Source organism: Crocodylus siamensis, chromosome 5, assembly GCF_052110815.1.
Source record: "Crocodylus siamensis isolate JL-2025a chromosome 5, ASM5211081v1, whole genome shotgun sequence".
Taxonomy (NCBI): Eukaryota; Metazoa; Chordata; order Crocodylia; family Crocodylidae; genus Crocodylus; species Crocodylus siamensis.
Genome location: NC_143399.1, coordinates 173,829,890 through 173,848,250, shown reverse-complemented (window position 1 = coordinate 173,848,250; position 18,361 = coordinate 173,829,890). Strand labels below are relative to the sequence as shown.

Below are 18,361 nucleotides of genomic sequence, written 5' to 3'. Positions count from 1 at the left end.
ATATATGGGTTGTCGGATTGCTAGGTTCAACAGGTAGTAATTAATAGCTCAATGACTAGTTGGCAGCCAGTATTAAGTAAAGTGCCCCAGGGGTTGGTCTTGGGACTGGGTTTGTTCAATATCTTCAGCATGTTCACAGACGACACCAAGCTGGGGGCATGTAGTAGATACACTGGAGGGTTCAACTAGAATTCAGAATGACCTAGACTAGGGGTGGGCAATGTTTTTTGGTCAGAGTGCTGAAAACCCTCACAATGCCTAACTTGGAGGTGCCGGAGTGCCGGCATGCCAGAGAAACAAAATGAGGGTAGTGGGTATATGGCAGGATACCCTGCATATGCCCCTGCTCCCCAGCCCTGCTGCCCCCCAGCCCGGGCTCCTGGCTGGCACTAGCTACCCAGAGCTGGGGCCAGCTGCAGCCATGAGACTCCAAACAGCTGTGCCGGGCTCCAGAGCCCTGGTATCAGCTCCGTACTGGCGCGTGTACCCGCGCATCAGAGAGGGTGGTGGGGGAGGGACCTGAGGCAGTGCAGCCCCGGTCCCTCCCCCACTCACAGCACAGAGCTGGTGACCGGGCTCTGGAGCCTGGCACAACTGTTTGTAGCTACCCTGGGCTCCAGGCAGCTGCAGCAAGCAGGGGGCAGGCTGCAAACAGCTGCACTGGGCTCCACAGCTCTGGCATCAACTCCATGCTAGCGGCGATTGCATGGGCATCTCAGGGCACTGCCCTGCTGTCTGCCCTCAGCTGTGCATGCAGTCTCCGCCAGCATGGAGCAGATGCTGAAGCTGTGGAGCCTGGCGCAGCTGTTTGTAGCCAGCCTGGGCTCTGGGAAGCTGCAGCAAGCAGCAGGCAGGCTGCAAACAGCTGCACCAGACTCCAGAGCCCAGGCAGACTCCAGAGCCCAGTCACTAGCTCTGTGCTGGGAGTGGGGGAGAGAGTGAGGCTGCACTGCCTCAGGCCCCTCCCCAACTGCCCTCTCCGATGTGCGGGTGCACGTGCTGGTACGGAGCTGATGCCAGGGCTCCAGAGCCCAGTGCAGCTTTTTGGAGCCTCCCAGCTGCAGCCGGCCAAGTCTCTGGGTAGCTGCTACCAGCCACAGAGCACGGGCTGCTCCCAGCAGGCAGCTGGGATGCTGCAAGCCCTGATGGGGGCAGCCCAGGCTCCAGCAGCTACCCAGAGCAGGGGCTGGACTTGATGTGCCGAGCAAAATGGCCTCACGTGCTATGCTTGGCATGCATGCTGTAGGTTGCTGACCCCTGACCTAGATAAATTGGAGGATTGGGCCAATAGAAATCTCATGAGTTTCAACAAGGACAAATGCAAAGTCTTGCACTTAGGACAGAAAGCTCCCATGCACTGTTACAAGCTTGGAACCAACTGGCTAAGCAGCAGCTCTGCAGAAAAGGACCTGGGGGTTCTAGTGGATACGAACCAGCGGCATGCCCTTGTTGCCAAGGCACATTTGTACATGTGATGGGGTTTTAGTCCTTAGGGTTGTATTCTATGGCCCCTAAATTGAAACAGTGAGTTTTTAATTGAAATGGTGGGTTTTATTTTTTCCAGCACTGTATATATGTTATGTCCTGGTGGCCACAGGTATCTGCTGAAGGCAGAAGCAGCAAGGCACCCAATACTTTTTTTTTTTACGGCGTCTGCCTGCCTATGCCATGGCCAGGGTGCTATTAATTTATGCCATTAATCTGTCAGCTCACCCCCTGGCCACAGGAGAGACAGGCAGGCTTCTCAGAAAAAAAGGATAGGGCCCCTCATCGCTTCTGCCTTCAGTAGGCTCCTGTAGCCAGCAGAACAGCTGGGTCCACCTGGGAATGAGCTGGCTTGTGCCTGGGGCAGTGCACGGAGATGGCAGGAGGGCAGCTGGGTGTGCTAGCAGCCAGAGTAGGCAGCAGGGATGGTGCATGGAGTGCGGGGCCATCAATGTTCCCATTTGCAACATTGCACACTCATTTAAAACCCCCAAAACTCGCATACATGTAATGTGTGACTCAAGTGACACAAAAGGAAATTTCCGTCACATGTACATCATGACATTATCACATGTACAAGCACTCAAGGAGACTAGCAGCATACTGGGATGCAGCAGTAGGAGCGTTGCCAGCAAATCAAGGGAAGTAGTTATTCCCCTCTATTCTGTATTGGTGAGGACACATCTGGAGTACTGTGTCCAGTTTTGGGCCCCCCACTATAGAAAGGATGTGGACAAGCTAGAGAGAGTCCAGCAGAGGGCAGTGAAAATGGTTCACGGGCTGGGGCACATGACTTCTGAGGAGAGGCTGAGGGAACTGGGCCTGTTTAAATTGGCAGGAGAAAAGAGGGCAGATCTGATAGCAGCCTTTAACTACTGGAAGGGTAGTTACAAAGAGGATAGAGTTGAACTGTTTTCAGTGGTGACAGATGACAGTAGAAGAAGCAGTGGTCTCAAGTTGCAGCAAGGTAGGTTTAGGTTGGATATTAGGAAAAACTCTCTTACTAGGAGGGTGGTGAAGCACTGGAATGGGTTACTAGACAGGTGGTAGAATCTCCATCCTTGGAGGTTTTTAAAGACCTGGCTTGAAAAAGGCATGGCTAGATTGATATAATTGGGGAGGGTCCTGCTTTGAGCAGGGGGGTGCACTAGATGACCTTCTGAGGTCACTTACAACCCTAATTTTCTATGATTCTATGATTCTATGATCAGGGGGAAATGCCTCTCAGAGGTACTGTTTGTACAGACACTGAATGACAATATGTTTAACCATTTATGGAATGCAGACATTTCTTTCCCTGCCTATTACCCTTCAAACTACATTGATCAAGTACAGGGCTGATAGAGTTGCATGGGAAATATACACATGGTAATATATGGGATGGCATTTACCCTATGGAAGCTTGACTCATAATAACCTTTCAGAGGTAATTTGTAATGCTTTATTTTCACCACATCTTTCTCTGAAAAACTTTCAATATCTCAAAGATGAGATGCAGTTGTCTATATAGGTCAGTCTCTGTAAACCAGGAAAATAAAGTTTGCTGCATGTTGCAAACAAACAACAGGTGCAACTGCAAAAGGACTGAGAGTAGATGAGTCTAATACAAGTCATCGTCTGTATAGTCATTTCTTAGCTTTTGCCTGATGTAGACACACCAGTTAGCTTTCCATGGAACATCATTTCAAAATGGGATACATATTTCTAAATCACTTCCACATGTTTTAATTATTATCCCTCGACAGTCTAGAGAATAATGTTGCTTGTGATTTCAAACTCTATTTTTAAGGATATTAATATTTGGAAGTATTTCATTTCACCACATGAATAACAAATGAAATCTTCTCATACAAATTAGAATAAAACTTCTAAGATAAATTTAATCTGTCTCACACCTGTTGGCACAACTTTTGAAAGTTTAACTACTAGTTTCCTGGTCATTCTTTTTTGGTTTAAAGCCATGCAGACCTTGTCTAGTGCTGCTTGCACAACTGATTCACTCTGAGTATCCAACGCTGATGTTGCCTCATCAAGCAGAAGAATCTTGGGATTGCGAACCAGAGCTCGTGCAATTGCTATTCTCTGTTTCTGACCCCCACTTAGTTGTGCTCCTCTTTCCCCAACCATGGTTTCAAACTTCTGCAAGATAGTAAAATATGTTCCCAGAACTGTTAATGACACACTTAATTCACAACACGAATCAAGCACAATGTAAAGATAAATCACATCTCCATGTGCAGTATACAGAATTCTTTCCTTTTTCTAAAACACCAACAACTAGAGAGTTTCATAAATGACCAAAGTAGGTAATCTTCTTATTTGGATGTGCAGGATTCTAATAATTATTAATGTGAAGAATTCAAGCCATGACTTGAAGTCTTAAAACAACTTTGATTTTACCATATCTCAAACAAGGTATTAGAAAGATCCAACTAGGTTTAGATTTATAGGTCTTGGATTAGCTGGTTCTAAACCACTGAATTATGGCAACTCTTCTAAAAAACACTGCCTGGCATTTATTATGAAAGAATTTGCTTACATCAGGTAGCTTCATGATAAAGTCATAAGCATTGGCATCCTTAGCAGCTTTCTCAATCTCTTCCATGTTAACATCTTCACAGCCATAACGGATATTTTCTGCAATAGTAGTAGCAAACAGTATAGGCTCCTGATTCACTACACCTATAATCTCCCTCAGATATCTTACATTTAGGTTCCTAATATCTTGGCCATCAAGGGTAATCTAAAAATGAAGAAAATAAAAACAGGTATGTAAGTGGTCCAATCAAGAATTGTGGTATCAGAATTAGCACTTACAATCTTTATGAAGATATTTGCATTTTAGCAGCTGAACAATATAAATCAGGACACTACTAAACATTAAAGAAATATGATCTATACATCATCCAGCTCAGGTTCTGTGTCTTACCGTGCCCTCCAGAGGGTCATAAAATCTCTGTATCAGTTGAACAATTGTACTTTTGCCACAGCCACTACCACCAACCAGGGCTACTGTCTGGTCACAATTAACCTTCAGATTCAAGCCTTTCAGTACCTAAATAAGAAAATTTGAACAATAATTAAAAAAAAAACCCCAACATGCCAATTTCTCATTTATATTAGTGTAAACCTGGAAAAATTCAGTGCCTTTAGTGAAATTTCTCCAAACGTACACCAGAATTTGATCCGATATCTCTAAATTTCACAGTATGGTCAACTCTTTACATCATGGGGAGAATTTTAATTTTCTAATTAAACACTGAAACATAAACATATTACTTTGTACCCCCACTTTTCTTAGCCACATTCCTTCCATGTGCATTTACCCATGCAAGTCATGGGGATAGTCAGTTACAGTGGAGCCCATTTATCCGCAACTCTTTAATTAGAGTTCTAAAAATCATTCCTTTCATATATCATAGCCACAAAGCAACCTATGTAATGATGCCAAGCACATACTGCATTATGCCACAGATAAAAAAGAAGGGGAATAAGGGTGCTTCCAAAGTCTTACTAGTAAATTTTACCAAAAATTTTTAACCAATGAAGATGTATGATATTTTTAATAGAATTTTACAAGCAAAGGCATGGCTTTAGAGCAGGGCTTTACATTTGGAACGTTCACTGCTAATTCTTGTGGAATGAAATATTTCACAACTATAGTGGGAAAGAAGTTTGGAATGCCTTGGTGAATTTATCTTTTGGGCTCCCTTTGCACAACCTCAAAGAAATGTAAAAGAGGAGATACTGTTAAACTTTAGGGTGGTAAAAGAAGAAACCTAGTTTTGCTGCTGGCTACTCTGGGCTAGGAGGAGAATCAGGGCCCATAGAAGGGCCTTTATAGCTGCCAGGATTCCCTCCAATTGAAGGCATTGAAAAAAGATTTTGGAAACCTATGCTGAAATGGAATGGATAGGATCTTGTGCTAATTATGCCTTTTCCTGTTACAATGGAAAACGATTTTTGTGAGTTTTTGCTCTTAGTGTGTGAGCCTTTGCTCTCACTCACACAAATACACACGCATAATGTTAGATTATTTCACAATAAGAATGACACACAGTACAGCCTCAGAGAAAACTAATCAAGTATGTCAAGGATGAGCACCAAGATCTAGAGGAGCAACTATTCAGGGAGGCACCTCTTGGGAAGACGAGGACCAATGGGCACAAGCTAATTGAGGAAAATTTTCGGCTGGATATAAGGAAAAACTTCTTTTCCATAAGGGTAACTAGAATCTGGAACACACTCCCAACAGAGGTGGTGCAGTCATCATCCTTGGAGGTGTTCAAAAAGAGGCTGGATAACCACCTCATTGAGCTCCTTTGAGTCCAATAACCTCCTGCCCATGGCAGGGGACTGGACTTGATGATCTTCCAGGTCCCTTCTGGTCCTCTGATTCTATAAAAGTCTATGAAATTTCACAGACAGTGCCATTTCTTAAAGGAACTATATTGCCTTTAAAGAGATTCTTGTTTCTCCAAAAATATGAATTGTTAAATAAAAAAATGAATCTACATCCACCTCAACCAGTTAAAGCCAGCCATTCTGTAGCTTAAAATAACTCCTATGTGTTTGTTAACTGTGCAAAGTTTAATTTATTTAGCCACAGAATTAATAGAAATTGTTGTTTCTTGCTCCTGATTTAGGAGGAGAGAGTACAGTTGGATATTCTCTTTAAAATATTATTTTACTACTAAGTCTTTAGTTTCAGAAAAACAGGGAAAAAGCAAAAGTAATAATTTCAAGCTACTCAACATATCCTTTACCAGGGTAGGGGCAGGAGAAAAACCTGAACACACCCTGCCCTCAGAGCTGACTGAGGCACACCAGAGCTGGAAGTTCTCTACTTCTGGCTGCTCCAGGATCACCCCCAGGCATACCAGAGGCCAAGGGCTTAAGAGTAGGTGTTGGGAATGAGCCCAGAGCAGACCTCCTGGTACTAGAGTGTGAAAGATGGCTTGGGTAGCCAAGACATGTTCAGCCCTGTGTTTTAGACAAACTCATAGTGAATAAAATGAAGTTACTTAAGCTACTAAGGTTAATGAGATCAAAATTAAGAAGAAATGAAAGGTTCAAAATGTTTGCAAATAAGTAAGAACATACTAACAAAACCCACCTAAACCCTTAAGCTATATCACAAGGTTAGAATCATTTTCTATGATTCTATGAAAGGCCTTTATCCTGCAAGTTTTCACAAGAAATGTTGTTACGCTTTAACATACCAGCACACACAGAGGCAAAATCTGGGTTCCAGTAAAGTTAACAAATAGGTGGCTAGCCTGGAAACTATGGAAATAAATGGAAAGAGTTCCATCACCTTCAGTGGGCCTTGGATCTGGCCCTTTGTCTGTAAGAAATCTATGTCTTCCTAAATGATGCTTCCTTATTAAAATTGTGCAGGGGACAAAAAGTATGGACTGTGGGCAAGTAATAAATCTGCTGAGGAGATAGGGTGCTAAGTCCATTATGTCAACACCATTGCCACTTTAAACTAGCTGGCTGGAGTACTACTGAAAATGTAGACAAGGAACACTGAGTTCAGAGAAGGAGAACCACCCAAATATTTACTGCTCTCTCCAGTGGGTTTTGCATTGCATTCTGTGTGGCTACAACTATTCCGTTAATAGTACTGAAGCTGATAACTTGTGTAAAGCTAACCTGGGTACATCTACACAAGCTGCAATTATTACAGCTTGTCCCCACACCCCTCTTTAGCCTCACTTCTTTTGCAGTAGAGGCAAGATAACAGTCAAGCAATCGTGGTCTCTTTAATTTGTTTTGGGGTTCTCTGCTCTCTGTCCTGCTCATCTGTTTTTACTTTCCTTTAATATATGTAATACTCAGCACTTGACTGAGTTCCCCTTAACTGGCTACCCAAAATTTTCTCCAAGCACGTTAGCAAAAAAGGAAGCTTTTTTCCTTTGCCTTCCTAACCTGCCCAAATAATAGGGGGCTAGATCCTCTTTGATGGATTAATGGTCTTTCATCAAACTGGAAAAGAAAGCAATTATACAGGACAAGATACTCTTAATAAAAGTATGTTCAAAATCATTAAAGTAATTTAATTGCATTAATGACATGGTTTATAAAAGATCTCAAACAAAATAATCATTTCATTACTCAGCCCCATCCAATTAACTGTCCACCTCCCAGCATTGTTCCTGTCCCCCAACCCATCTCTCCCCCCACCTTCCAGAGCAGGGATTGAAACCTGTCCTGGCTCACCAGCCCTGTAGTGGCAAATCACAGCTGTTGCTCCTAGTCTGGCCACTTCTCACCACCCCTCTAGTGGCAAGTCACAGATGTGCAGGTAGGGGACAGTCAGAGAAAGTTTTTAGCCTTAAGGTGTGACTGCTCCAAACCCAAGATAGCACTAATACCAATTGACATGTGAGTAGCTTGTCCCAAGGGGACACAAACGGAGGTCCTGGAACGCCCTGCCATGGCAGGACAGAAGGCAGGGCTGAGCTGCCTGAAGAAAAAAACAAAAAGCCCTATAGAGAAGGCTCACTTACCTTTTGCAGGAAAAGCCAAGCCACGCCGAGAAGGTGTGGTTCATCAGCTGTTTTGATCAGCAGCTGGGAGTGGCGCTGGCAGATGACATCATCAAAAACCGCCACCTGGCTGATTTAAAAGCTGGCAGTGGGGAAACAGAGGGGGCAGCCACGTTGGAGGCAGGAGGTGAAGCTGCTCCTCTTGCTGCACAGCAGCAGGATCATCAGCTCAGCAGGGGGCCAGACTATGACCCACAGGAAGGGTCCCGGCTCCCCTAAGAGGAATATACACCCAGCTCAGCAGGGCATCTGGGTAAAGGAGGATGGTGTTGAGGGATCTTGAGGACTGCAGATGCCAGATATGTGAGTGGGGTGAGCTGAAGCCCAAACCCCTACTGTTCTTTTCTTCTCTTTTCTTTTCTTTTATCACTTTGAAGGGCACACAGAGCCCAAACCGGGGAAGACATCCCCAACTGACCCGCAGGGTCAAGAAGAAGAATGGAGTCAACATGTGGACCATGACATCTCAAAAGGGAAAGCAGATGCTGAAACAAGAACAGTCCCACACCCCGTAGTCACCCAGGGCAAAGAGACATTGAGGGACAGGCAAGAAGGGACAAGAGCAGGAGGGAACACCAAAGAGACAGGCCAGTGGTCCATCATCCAGTTGTCCTGAGGGCTGGCGTATGGCTAGGGTGTAGGGGAGATGGAGCCCCAAGAAGGTCCACAAAGGGCAGTGCCCAGTTTGTGAGATTCCGCAAAAGAGAATCCCATCACTGAAGAAAAGAAGATCAAGTCATGGCAGGTGAGTGTCGGGGCCTCTCTTGGGGGTGAATACAGCCCAACGCAAAAGTCCTGGGGAGGCACACCCTGCGGCCAGAACTGGGTATTCACTCTAAAGTTGCTAGAGAGCGCCTATATAAGACCAGACAGGTGCATAGCTCAAAGTGCAACTTCTAACAAATTCCTAAGTTACCTTTAATTGAAACACATACCAACTTTGCTCACAGTACCTTAACATCTGGCCTAGCAGGATAATTGAAGTAGACATTGCAGAATTCCAATTTCCCTCTAATGTGGTCTGGTTTATAGCCAGACTCTGAAAAACTGTCAATTTGAGGTTCCTATATAGAACAAATAGGAAAAGAAAAGAGTTACTGATATTCTTTCCCAGTATATCAGCTACTAGAAATGTTAGAATGCAACATAATAATATAGAGATATTATGGGACATTTTAAAGTAGTTTGGGTCAAAATAATTATTTCATTGGTGGCTAAAGTTTTCAATCCATCCCCCTAATATTATTTGTTTTACCTCTTCATTTTTATACTCCTCAACCTGAACAGATCACTTCTAGGAAAGAAAGGGCATTTCAGACTCTAAACCTATGCCCATCTTTGAACACTTTATTGAGTCTATTGAAACTTTCAAAATGAGTATGACTCAGTGTCAGTTATGATAATTGTGATAATTGTGGGGTGGAAATGCATGCATTGAGTTTGCTCAGTGAAATGATTAAATGCATTTCATATAAACACTAGAGACAGATGTAATAGGCCTTGGTCATCGGTATGGTTACCTAAGTGGAAATGGTTTTCTCTCTTATTACAAATCTCTTGAATCATCTAGTCCCACTAAAAAGTTACTGTATGTTCATAAAATAGGAATATACATTAACAAAAAGACACATTAGATTTTATTCCTTTACTTAAAAATAATACTAATTTTAAGAATGTCTATTTTAATATAATTTTCCTGTTTCCCCTTGTTTACACAGACACATTGGGAACCTCTCCAGGGACATGAGAGACAGCATAGTGGCTGTGATTGATCCATAATTTATCTATTTGAATCTCATTCTGTAAATCCTCAATTTCTATTAACTTTAATTAAAGCTTATGGGAGTCCCAAATATTAAGAGCTTAAAGAATCTTTCCTTTCGGTCTTTTGTTTGTTTTTTGTCTTTTGTTGAAAAAATGCTCACGATTGCATGGGTTCCACTTCCTGATGGTCTTGATGATGTCAGTACTCATGGAAATAAGGAACTCACATATTGGCTATCATCATTTCTAATCCCACCCAGAAAGGATATGGAACTCAGGGTGGGTCTATCATGTAATTCAACAGTGGAACTGCAGCTTATGTACCCATACCTGAATGACCTAGTTCAAGCTAGCTTAGGTCTTCAAAACAGTGTAGCTACAGAAGCACAGAACTCAGTCCCAGCTAGCCATCCAAATACTTACTCAGGATTAGAGACAGATTTTGAAGGTGGCTATACAAATAGCAATCACACTCATGAACACCTCATGCCTCCCAAGGCTGGAGGGATATGGAGACCACCCACAGGTGGCGGTGGCAGCAGTGGGGGTGTGGTGGCTGCAAGCAGTGGGGGCATGGTGAACACCAACCAGGGGTCGGCAACCACTCACAGACGCTGCCAGCAGCATTGGCAGATGCCAGTGGTGATCGGGGACTGTCCGCAGATGCTGTCAACAGTGTTGGTGGTGGGGCTGGGGGTAGCGAGTGGCAACTGCCCACAGGCACTGCCAGCCAGTCTCAGGGGGTGCACCGCCAATCTCAGGGGGTACATGTGCATTGCCATTGATCACACTACTTTGTTGAGTGTGCCTCAGTGGTTAAACATGAGCAGGCATCTGAGCACTGCCTACATCAATGTAATCCAGCTACTAGGATTTTTCTGGTGCAGCAAAAATTAGAAACTTTAGGGAAAAATGGGGGTCAAGGTAGAAAAGAACAACTGACCAATAAATGTGTCTTCTGTTGTATCACTGAGTATATATACATAGACTTATGTATAAGGAAAAAAAGATATTCAGCATAGTCAAATTTGGGCCATAAAGGTAAAAGTTGTAGATCAGGGGTGGGCAATTATTTTGGACAGAGGGCTGCTTACCGAGTTTTGGGAAGCCATTGAGAGCTGTATGACAGACAGATAAATATTAATTTTCTAAATTTTTATGGGCCCTGTGGGCCGGAAAGCATGGCCTGGCGGGCCGCATTGGCCAGCAGGCTGCATTTTGCCTACCCCTGCTGTAGATACACTGTTGACAGCTGTAGTCCTTTAACTAATTAAAGGTTTGATTTTCCTTTCATCTTGAAGGGGGTCTTTTTCTGAGCCAAGAGACTGCCACACTGAATGTCAGATAGCATCAAAATATGTACAGAATTATTTGTGCATGGTAATCAGTAATCCCAGAAACAGACCCTAGACTTCAGAAATTAGTCTTTGTCTCTTTAAATTCTAGTCACAGCAGAGATGCTTACATTGTCTATGATATTAAAGACTGCATAGGCAGCTCCTCTTGCATTAGCAAATGCCTCCATGCTTGGTGCAGTTTGTCCAACACTATAAGCTCCAACTAATATAGAAAAAAAGACCTAAAGGAAAATAAAAATCACAAAAATATCACCAGGGTTTTCAGTCACCTGCTATTAAATAACTATATTTAAATATCTATGAATAAAAGTTAATATAGGTCCAAAAGCTTTTATATCTGTTATACAAATTCAAAAAAGCAATGAAGATAAGGGCAGTCACTTAGGCAAAAAATAAGGGTTGAGAGGAAGACAAGGAACTTGATAAGAATCAATTGATAATCATAGTCTTTACATGATGACCACAAGATACAAGATGTATAATGGTTGGAACAAGGTAGAAATTATGTGAATGGTGTTTAACTCTTCTCAGAGATGTATACTGTCTAAAATTGATCCATAGGACGATCCTCTACACCCTAAGAAGGATAAAAATAATCAATATATTAGAAGACAAGTTACACTGAGAATGCAGATTAAGGGTGATGTTATAGGTTACCTTTAAACCAACATAAACACACTTAAAATGGGAGCACTCATCCAGTAAAGGGTATTTACTCATGTTAAGTATCCTCTAAATGTAGTTATGCCCCACTGCGGGTGTGGGTTATCTTTGATCTGTTTTACCCAGGTCATTCCAAGGTATCATTAGTCTGCTTCAGGGATATAAACACTCTGGGCATTTATACATATACTCCAGGAATGTGTGTCTGTGTGTGTTGGGGGAGGGGGAGGGGTTCTTTAATTAGAGCAGCTTCAAGAGCCACTCTAATTAAAGCTCCTGGAGCATCACATGCATCAGTGTCCCAGCCCCAAAAATGGTGCTGGGGGTTCTTTAACTAAAACTTGTTAAACAAGCTTTAGCTATAGTGCTCCTGCTGCCATTTTTCAGTGCCAGTATGCTGATACACATGATGCTGGAGTCTGATGGATGGTAGTAATTACCATGCTCCAGCAGACTCAATAAAGCAAGTCAGCTTCAACATGCTGTAATTACAGCATGTCCAAGCAGCCTCCCTGCAAATGTACAGGCATCCTCTGTTTTCATTCCTCCAGCATCTCAGGATGCACCATTTCCAGCTCTTCCCACTTCTTTGCTCTTCAGACAAACTTTCAACCTTTCTGAACTCTACTGCCCATGGGGGTGGTACTGGCCCAAGCCAACAGCTCCTGCTGCCCTCAGGAGGTGTGACCTCAGCACACCCTGTCCATTCAGAGAAGCCAAGTGCAGCTTACCAGTTTGCTCCTTGCTCCAGCACCTCAGTGCTTAAGCAAGCAGCAATAGGAATCCTACTACCTACCTCCATGAAGAGAATGAGCCAAAGAATGAAAACTATTCTCAGCTGGGTCTCAGCTCTGCTCAGGCGAGGCATGCGTACAGCAAGTCTGCAGGGTCTCAGCTATGCCCTGTTGTGCATACTAACCCAATCCCCCCACCAGTCCAATCACAATTCAGTGAAACACATGCAAGATTTTGGTCCTTCTTCTTATTGTTGTTATTCTTTTCACTTTTTCTCTTTACTTCTTCCCTCTGCCTGTTCATTTCACACATTTTTTGGCTGGCTCTTGCTGACTTGTGGAGTGAAGGAAACCACAGCCCCCACGGTGGTTACTTTGCCTCTAAGCTACATGCCATCCTCATGTCTTCTCTCCCACCCCAGAGGAGGAATAGAGCTCTGGCTCCCTTGCTCACCAGGCCCTCTTGTGGCAAGTCACAGTTTTCCAGGCCTGAGAAAACATTAAGCCTTAACCTGTGACCGCTCTGAAACTGTTCAAATTTTATGATGGCATAACATTCCACAGATTTAAATTATTTTTAGGGTAACTTGTAACAGCACCTAAGACTCCAAGACAAAAAAATGGTTGTATTGAACGACTCAAAATCTATTGTATGCTTCCTTATTAGAACCAAGGAGTTTCTGCATCATGAAAAGATGAGACCACATTAAGAGATTTTGATGCTGAAAAAACTGATATGGAAATTGCCAAAATTTTGCATGAGATTGATACTGTAAAAGGGAGACCTATATCTTAGACACTATTACTACCACTCTACTAATCCTCACTGGGAGCATCTACACATTCATTAATATGCAGTGGTTACTGGGCATTTAATTTAGAACTTGTATAATCAAGTACTAAATAAATATGCAGTAATGGGAGTTATTGCACAGTAGTGTGAGTGAATGCCTTTTTAGTAATGCTACTGTGCATTAACTTAATAATACTGGGCAATACTGTATTAACACTGTCCTTGCTGTGACATGCTACAGTAGAGTATTATTAGGCTACTGCATAGTTAGCATCTCATGAAGAGACTGACCCTACTGGGTGTGTCATCATGAGATGCTTTACTGAGCATTAAACTAAGTGTAGTAAAGGGTCACCATGTATACTACTGTAAAGTGGCACCACCTCCAGGGAAGGAATTCTACCTGGTCTACACATCAAAGAGCTACTCAACACATCTTGCAAAGACACTTTCATGGACCCAGAGGGACAGCTTTCCATCTTCAGCTCCCTCTGTGCAAAAATGAGGTTTATTTCCTACCTATGGGGACTTTTTACCATCTTGTATCATCTACACTTTTCCCAGAGCCTGACGAAGAGACTTTGATCCTGCAAGCTTGCAGAAAAGGACAATTTTCTTGCCATTTCCAGTTAGTCTAATAAAAGGTATCATTTTGGAACCAAGAGTTCTAGTGTTTTGTATGTACCATCTATACTATGTACAAGCCAATTACTGCACATTAAATTAGTCTAATGGGCCATTTGCTAGTACCAATACATACAGGTACTAGAAAAATGGCACATTAACTAATGTGCTGAAGCACATGTGTTGACCCTTACCTGGAGCAATTTGCTCCCAGTCAGCCAAGGCAGCAGGGGGCCACAGCTGCTTCCTAGCTAAGCTCTAATTTCCACAGGGCAGGGGGAGCTTTTCTGACTCCAGGGCAGCTCCCTCCCAGCCTCAAGAAGATTAGGTCTGGCCCCAATCTCTGCTTGGCTGGGAAGGAACTGCCCTGGAGCAGGGACCGTTCTCTCCACCCCCTTGCCAATCTGAGGCTGGCACCTAGGGGAGCCTGAAGCTCCCTCTGGCTGCTGGAGGGGGGCAAACCATGGCAGGTGCAGCCCTGAACTGAACTGAACTGCTCTCATTAATTGCACGTGTAGATGTGCCCACTGTCTGCTTAAACAACTGAAAAATTATTTTCCCAGGTACTCTGCATCAAATCCCTTTATACATCCCCTTTTCTACTAGGGAAATCTTAGTAAGTGAAAATAGGAGATGGAGTCGATCTTTGGTGTCACAGTACTAACCTTAGAAATACAGGGTCTACATGTTCATTCTAATGGGCAGCTAGAACCAAGATACCTACAGAATATACATGATTGAGCTATACTTTTCTTGAAGCCTTTGAGTTTTGGCTGTGCTGTGCTGCTGTCCCTGGTTTCATCTACAGTAAACAGGGTTTCATGCTCATCTTGCTGCTGCTTCACTTGACCCTAAATACATCTCAGTCTGTAAGGGATTGGCTTATTTATCCTAGCAAAATGAAGGCTGGGAGGAGATATGATAGCTCCCTATAACTACATGATCAGGATTAACACTTGTGAGAGAAAAGAACCAGTTAAGTTATGGGACCATGTTAGTACAAATACAAATTGCTATAAACTATCCATGAATAAATTTAGGCTGGAAATTAAATTAATGCTTTCATCATGAAAGTGAGGGTCTGGAACAGCCTCTCATAGAAACAACAGGTATTAAAAAACAACAACAACTGGCTTTAAGGTAAAGCTTGATCTGTTTATGAAAGGGATTCTATGAAGTCGCTGTCTCCTGAAATACTGGATTGATGCCTAAGGTGGTCTCTTGCAGTCTTACATTCAAACCTATGTTTCTATAGGCTTTGGCTTGATTTAGAATGTGATTTAATATGGAAACAACATAGACCCTGGAAGGAGAATTTGATGCTAGGAGTTAAATAAAAATTAAGTTATTGAAGAGTTTTATTGGTAAATTAAATTGTTGTGAAGTCTGGTACCTTTCCCTAGCAGATTCTAAAACATTCTATTAATATCACCAAGAGAAGAGTAAAATTTTCATCATGCTGGCCCAGGATAGTTTGGTCTGCACAGTCATTGAATTCTTGCCTTTCTACAAATATTGCCAGGAACAGAACCAACTAAAATCAATTAAAACCATGATTCTAATGAATACCTGTCCTTTATTAACTGAAACAAATAACATATTACACACTGGTTGCATGGAGGGTGGGAAACACAGAAATATTCGCTGGAGACTGGTCTTTTTTTCCTGGTTTCACCCACAATATATAGAGCAAAACTACAAAGGGTCATATCCCTTATCACATAGCAAAAGGTTACTTGTCTCCAGTGAAAATAGCATCAGCTTTTGGTTAGAAACAACTTTTGGTCATCATTGACCTGTGCTGGATTAAAGCTGGTGATTTAGAAATGTAAACATTTTTATGTTACTATCAGTCTTAGGACATATCCACCAGCACAACTGAAATTTAAATAATAACATTCATTTTACTTAGTGTGGATGAAAAAATGAGGTTCAGTTAATCGAGTTCAGTAGGGACTTAACTCCATTGACTTATTAAACAGGGCTGCAAGGGTTGTAATTCAGTCCATATTTTGGTTCATTCATTTTAAATAGAAACGATTTCACAAAATACCATAGTAAACAGTGTTTTTTATTTAAAACAAATGTACACTTACTGTAAAGACTTTTCCAATGGTATAATCATCAGATAGTATCAAAGAGGTCCCATACCAGATAGCCAATGCATATGATGAATATATCAATAAGAAAACAATTCCCATAGAAATGTTGGCTGTAACAGCCTTCTTGATTCCAATATGTTTAGCATCTTCTAAATTTTTATGATATCTGTAAGAAAAAGTATTTAAAGAAGTGATAAGCAGATCTCAATAAATAGCCTCCATTTTTAATAAGGACAATTTTGAACATGACAGCAAAAGCAATGTGGCATAAGCGAATGAGGGTATAGAAAAAAATTACTACATACAAGGTAGAAGCAAAACTCAGAGTTTAATGAACTCAAATTGTGGACATATGTAATCTTCATTCTAGAATACTAAATAAAAGGGCATATGAAATAGCAACTTTCATAGAATGGGTTTTAAATAAATCTATCAAGTTACTATTAGTGTCACATAACTGCAGATTGTCAAATATAATTCCTATATTAAAAAAGGGAAAAATTTAAGCAACCATAGGCCTACCAGTCAGAACACAGAAGTATACAAGATTTTGGAATAAATTTTGAAGACAGAAATAATTAAAGATCTGGAAGTAAATAAAAAATGGGATAAAATACAACTTGGATTTACTATGGTACACCATATCAGGTGAACCTAATTGTCTTTCTTTGTCCTGTCCTGATAGAAAAAGAAAGAGATAGGAGATCAAATGTATTTGAATTTCAGTAAATCATTTGATACAGTACAACATGGGAAATTATTGTTTAAACTGGAGATGAGGGTAAAAATAAGAAGTGTCAAGGTTACAGGGCTAAAGGGTACAAAACAATAGGCAATGCTGAAAAGGAAAATATCAAGTTGGATAGAGATCTTGAGACTGGTCTTATTTAATATTTTTATTTAAGAATTTAGCATAAAAAGAGTGTACCAATTACATTTCCCAATGATATGAAACTGAGAGGCATTATCAGTGTGTAAGAGTGTCATGTCCCAGAGTCCCCATGGATTGAACAGACGCCACCAGCCAGTTGCCTAGTATGTCATCACCTATAATTGGGGTGCCCCACGCATACGTTTCACCTGCCACGACTTTGATCTTAATGGAGTGGGTTCAGGTGTCTGATGCGTGTAATCCAGTTATGAGACTTACCGGCGTCTCGCGGGGTTCTGCGTTTCTGAGGGCTCCGCCACCCCTACACTCTCACCCGTTCCACCGGGTGGTGGCCAACTGGCTGGTCCGGCCATGTATCCTCATGTCCATTCAGATAACCCACGAACAAAAATGAAAATCAAAACAAGCACTATGACCAAGAAGGTTCCCTTGATCTGTGCCACTGCTCCGGCTGCCTGCAGCCACCTTCCAATCCAAACTTACCCTCCATGGGGCCGAGCCCCCTTATTGGCTCTCGGAGAGCCCCCTTGTGGGGCTTGGCAAGATCCCCTTTCAACAGTTTTAGTCCACAAGTGAAGTGTGCCCCTATTACAGGGCCTACGGTACCCAAAGTCAGTAATGCCCTTCTACTACGGCTTTTACGGTACCCTTCTCCTGCTGGGCTCCGCTGGCTCCCGGCCGGTAAACAAACAGTCCTAGCCCCTGCAGGGGCCAGCAGACTGGGTTCAAAAACCCCGCTGGGGCTTTGTTCTTTTCCAGAGGCTCCTACCAGCACTCAGCGTTGCTTTTAGCGTCCCTTGCAGCGTGCACCGGCATGCTCCACCTCTTCCTCGTGCTCTTTCCGGTCCTGCATTGCTTCCACTTTCCGGTCCCGGCCTCTCCTTTATACTGGTGAGGGAAATACCGGTCCCTCCCTTCCCAACACACCTGGGTAAGGGAACTCTCTGCCGGGCTCCTTGGGGCTGCGTACCTGGGGCCACTGTCCCTCCGCTTAGCCCGGGAGCCTTGGAGCCTGCTGGCTCCTCCTCTCTCTCACAAAGAGGATCAGACATACAAGAAAAACTGAATGATCTGTGAGGTCTACAGTAACAGCAAGGGTGTACTAGAGCCTGCCAGACATTATACTTATGACATGCTTAATGTGTTAATTGCATAAAAAATGGCTGCATGGCACATGTTCAATCAATTTATGGCATCATCAAATAGCAAACTAGTCACAAAGATGTTCCACAGTTAACGTATATAATGTGGAACATCTTTGTGGCTGGTTTGTATGGTGCCTTAAGTTCAACATGTAGCATGCCCCAGTTTGGATGCTAAAAACTGGCATGCCAGTTTGATTGTTGGCATGAGAAATGGGGTTAGCCTGAGCTGGTCTGAGATCTCAAGCTC

At 42.7% G+C, this 18,361-nt stretch overlaps 1 protein-coding gene across 1 annotated transcript in view; it reads right to left on the bottom strand.

The window, feature by feature from the left end:
* Positions 1-18,361, bottom strand: part of LOC149864925 (phosphatidylcholine translocator ABCB4-like) — a 99,391-nt gene that overhangs the window by 48,419 nt on the left and 32,611 nt on the right. The window contains exons 9-14 of the mRNA XM_090047183.1: positions 16,072-16,243; positions 11,269-11,382; positions 8,993-9,103; positions 4,415-4,540; positions 4,025-4,228; positions 3,454-3,624 (exon numbers count right to left, since the gene is read on the bottom strand). Coding sequence (XP_089903309.1) covers positions 3,454-3,624; positions 4,025-4,228; positions 4,415-4,540; positions 8,993-9,103; positions 11,269-11,382; positions 16,072-16,243 — 898 coding nt within the window. The remainder of the gene's footprint in view (positions 1-3,453; positions 3,625-4,024; positions 4,229-4,414; positions 4,541-8,992; positions 9,104-11,268; positions 11,383-16,071; positions 16,244-18,361) is intronic.